General features: G+C 60.7%; 1 protein-coding gene across 1 annotated transcript; it reads right to left on the reverse strand.

The window, feature by feature from the left end:
• Positions 1 to 439: 439 nt before the first annotated feature.
• Positions 440 to 3,957, reverse strand: LOC309598923 (sperm-associated antigen 4 protein-like; the record flags this gene model as incomplete). The annotated part of the gene is made up of 6 exons (XM_082329951.1): positions 440 to 571; positions 1,372 to 1,461; positions 1,822 to 1,989; positions 2,538 to 2,650; positions 3,239 to 3,314; positions 3,862 to 3,957. Coding segments are annotated over 6 exons (675 nt in total), but the record flags the coding sequence as incomplete, so codon positions are not given.
• Between the last annotated feature and the right edge of the window lie 215 nt (positions 3,958 to 4,172).

Raw genomic sequence — 4,172 nt, forward strand, 5'->3', positions numbered from 1 at the left:
TCCCCACCCCCCTTTCACAGAAACTGGGGGGTAACCGACAAACCGACAGCCGGGATGCTGGGAAGGTGCTAGGCCAAACGGTTCCATCGGCTCCTGCGGCAGTTGTAAACTGCAGCCGGGCCCCTCTGCCTGCCCTGGGCTGGTGCCACTTGCGGAGCCTCCCGGGGTGGCGGGAGAAGGAGCGGTGCCAGGCTGGGCCTCTCCTCTCTGGAGTAAACCTTAGGAGTGCTTACTGCCTTCCTCAGGTTGAAGAAAAAATTAAGGAGAGGTCCTAACGGTTCCCGCACGCTCCCGCCCTCCCCCCAAAGGGCCTTCTTGCGCACCCCACTTTGGAGACAGAGCTTCTGCACCAATCTCAATTGCCACATCTTTTTTATTTTTTTGTTCCTTCCCCTTCTGCTGCTCTTTTTCTGTATGCCCTTCTCTTTTTCCTCTGGTTTCAGTCGAGGCTTTCTGGTTTTGCCATCTTCCCGTGAACCTGCACTCGATAAATGCAGGTGTACGCTGGGTTTCCCCAGTTGCTCTTCACCAGAAGTTTGACACGTGCAAAGGCTCTGGGAAGCGGCGCGTTCTGGGAAGAAAAGCGGGAAAAGGAAGCGGGGGTGTTAGGAGCGACAATGCAAGGAAGGTGTCTCCCCCTGCCAGCCCTGCTCCTGCTCAGGAGCGAGCTCCTGCAAGTGGGTGGGAGCGGCTGTGGCAATCTGAGGCTCGCTGCTGGTACCGGGGCTGCTGGGGAGGCTGGGGACACGGGAAGGGGGAAGGCAGCTGGCATCCTCTGCATGCCGGCCCTGCTGGGGCTCAGTCTCCCTCCCCTCTGCCCCTTCCCTCTGCTGCTTGCTCTGTGCTGGCAGAGAGGCCGGGGAGGTGCTCCTGTGCGGGGGGCGGCTGCTGTGCAACCCCACCAAGCTCCCGCTGTCTGCTCTGCCTGCTTTCCTCCTGGCAGGCGTGAGAGCACGGGGAGAGAAGGGGCACGCTGTGCTGGGAGGAGAGGACACTGCCCAGCCTGCCAGCAGGCCACAGGACGGAGCGACAGTGCTGCCCGACGCCTTTCGCCACCGGGCATCCCTGTTTCTCCACAACACAAAGACGTTGCTTGTGTGGAGCGGCCGCGTGTGCGGCTGGCTCTGCTGAAGGCAGTGCGTGCAGCCAGGGATCTCTCGGGACTTGTGCTCCCACAGGCCTGACCCTGTCTTGCTATCCTTTTGCTACCACCACTGCGTGCTACTCAGCCCTCCCAACCCCACCAGGTCTCTCTCGGCGGTGGTCCGGGCCCCTCGGCCCAGGGAGAAAGCATTCACGCTCTTCCTGCCATGGACTTGCAGGCAAACCTGGTTTGCTCCCCGGCACCTTGCCCCTGCGCGTGGACCGTACCTTCAGAGGGAAGGTCTGAATGGCCTCCTTTGCCACGTTGTACGTGAACGTCCCAAGGAGAGTTTCCTCTTCTCCGTCCGCACCCACTCCCTCAGGGGCAAAGCACAAGGAGAGCAGCTCAGACTCGTCCCCACAAAGAGGGAACCTACGTGCTGGATCAGCCCTGCTATCTCCCCACCCTCTCCTGGGGCTCTAGCAGTAGGCTAGCACTCGCCATGGTGGAGCTCAGTCTCGGCCTTGACTTGTGCTCAGGAACCCTGAGGTGCGTGTCCCGAACAAGTCTCAAGAGGGATGAAACCCCTAGAGCCCTTGAAGTGTCCCGCTAGGGCACTGCGGTGCTCAGGAGAGAGCAGGACGTAAACCTCAGAGGACGCACAAAAGCAAGCAAGACCCTGCCATGGCTTTCCCCCAGGGCCAGATCCCCGCCAGAAGCGCCCAGCAGAGACTCACAAAGACAGCGACGTCTCTGGGGGCGCTGATGACAGTCCCAGATGGAGAGACTTCTTTGAAGATGTGCTGCACAGTGATGGCAGTCAGATGGACTCGTGCTGGCAGCCTGATGACCACCTGGCCCTGATCCCCTTGTAAAGGCCAGCAGTTTCCTGGGGAAACATCCGGCTGCAAGCAGAACGCGAGAGCAAGGAAGAGTGAGAGAGTGTTGGGGCCAACACAGCGGCCCGCGTAGCTTGAAGCGTAGGCGCCGTTGTGTCCGCGGGGTCTATTTTGGCTTGAAAATGAGGCGCGTGGGAGGAAATGGACAGAAGCAGGAGGCCTTCGTCCCTGCCTGACCGAAAGGGGGCTCTCAGGATTATGGGGCAGAGGAGACTAGCAGTTATGAAACCGTCCCAGTCAGGGCCTAGCAGAAACACCTCTCTGCCCAGTGGCTCTGCAGGGCACCCCCCACCAGGGAGAAAGTCTTTCACCCAGCTGGGGCAGAGCACTGTGGGCGAGATGCAGCAGTTTGGCTCCGTTCAGCTCCATTCCCCTCCTGAGGGGAAGCGCTGATTGCTAGCAAGCCCAGCCCTGTGTTCGAGCTTTGCTTTCAGGAACCTGATCAACACTGTGGGCTTGAGCAGTGCCACTGGAGCGAGGGGAGAGCCCCTGAGGTCGGTCCCCAACTTCAGCGGGAGGCAGGCAACCTTCCCGGAGGAGTTCCGCTACGATACCTGCAAAATAGTGTCGGGAGGGTTGGCAGTGCGAAAGAGCCATAAAAGCCTGCAGCCCCAATTCTCTTTGCAGATGTAGGTCTCGGAAGTTCTCTGCATGTCGATGGTGGCACCTGGAAGGGAGGGAGAGCAGGTGACTACTGGAAGAGGCCACATTCTAGGAGGACTCGGTGCTCAGACAGCATTTCTGATGCTGCCGGCCAGCTCCACGTCTGTCAGTCCTCTCCTCCTCCCCACGCTGCTGGGGGTGCCCAGCTGCACAAGGGAATGACGGCCGCCACGTGCCTGGTGGTGACTGCTTCTCTCACAGTGCCACGAGGAGAAGGTGTGAGCGTTCTGGGAGACAGCAGGCGCCCACGTCAATGACAGCACGCCAAAACTGAGGGCTTGCGGCATGGGCAGCAAAGGATGGCCCAGCCATTCCCTCTTCCAATGCAGTGGAGAGGAAGAGAGCCCTTCCAACAGCACAGGAACACGTGCGGGGGCAGCGGCGGAGGCCCCCGTGCGGAGGCCCCCGTGCGGAGGCGGAGGGCAGGACTGGGAGGGAGTCTGGGAGAGCCACTGTGCCACAGCCTTGCTCTTGGACCCCATGAAGCATTGAAGCTCCCCCCCTTTGGAGAGCAGCGCCCGGAGCACAGGCTTCTTTGGGGAGTGCTGCAGACAAGCGCAGGGCAAGGAGACTGGGCTGCTCGTGTCCATACCAGAGCTTTTCAGAGCCCAGTCAGACATCTCTACGTAGACTTCCGAAGCCATCTGGGACGCTGCCTGGTTCACTTCCTGGGAACGCCATAAACGAACACAGAAAAGGACCACATCAGCGGGCAGTTCAGCATGGCTACTAGCGCCGGCAGAGGCAAAGGGTCAGTGTCAGAAAGGCAAGGCAAGCCTAGTCCACAGAGCTGCAAGACTCTCTGCTGCTGACGTGCTGACGGCCATGGCCGCGAGGTGGGTTGACGAGGGTCCCCACACCCTCGTCCCCACCCTCCACGCTCTGCAGGTAAGCGGGGAGATGGGCTCGGGCCCTGCAAGCGACGGCTGGCCCCGTCAGCGTGCCTGGGTCTCATCCCTGCCTCAGGAGCCCAGCCAGAGGAGCCAGAGTGCCGGCGTGCCAAGGGAAGGCTCTCAGGAGTCCTCTGCTGCCTCAAGCAGCCTGCTTGAACTGGGCCTGGAGAAGGGCCTGTGCAGCGCAGAAGCTCACCCAGCAAGCCCCTGGGGCAAAGGCTGGCTTGCTGCAGTCAGCAGTCCGACCCCACCAACAAGCCCAAGGAGTGCTTTCTCAGGGGTTCTGCCCAGCCAAGCCTCCTTCCCCAAAACGCAGCATCACCTTTGCACTGCTGATCTCTGCCCTCAGTTGAGCCACCTCCTCCATCAGAAGCTGCATCTTTTGGCTGTGCTCCGCCAACAAAACGCGAAAGTTCCTGCATGAAAGCACGAAAGCAGATCTTGTCAGAGAGCGGCCCGTCCCCTCTGGGGAGCGTCTCAGCTCGGCAAGAAGGAGAGACACGTGTGCTTTCCCTGCTTTGCGAGTGCTTCCCTTCCACACCAGTTTGAGCAGAAGGCAAAGGCAGGTAGGAGGTATGGGAGCCCTGGCTGTTAGCAAAACGAGTGCAGGTAGCACGAGGTCGGCTGACGCTT

Source organism: Platalea leucorodia, assembly GCF_965183815.1.
Source record: "Platalea leucorodia genome assembly, chromosome: 19".
NCBI lineage: Eukaryota > Metazoa > Chordata > Aves > Pelecaniformes > Threskiornithidae > Platalea > Platalea leucorodia.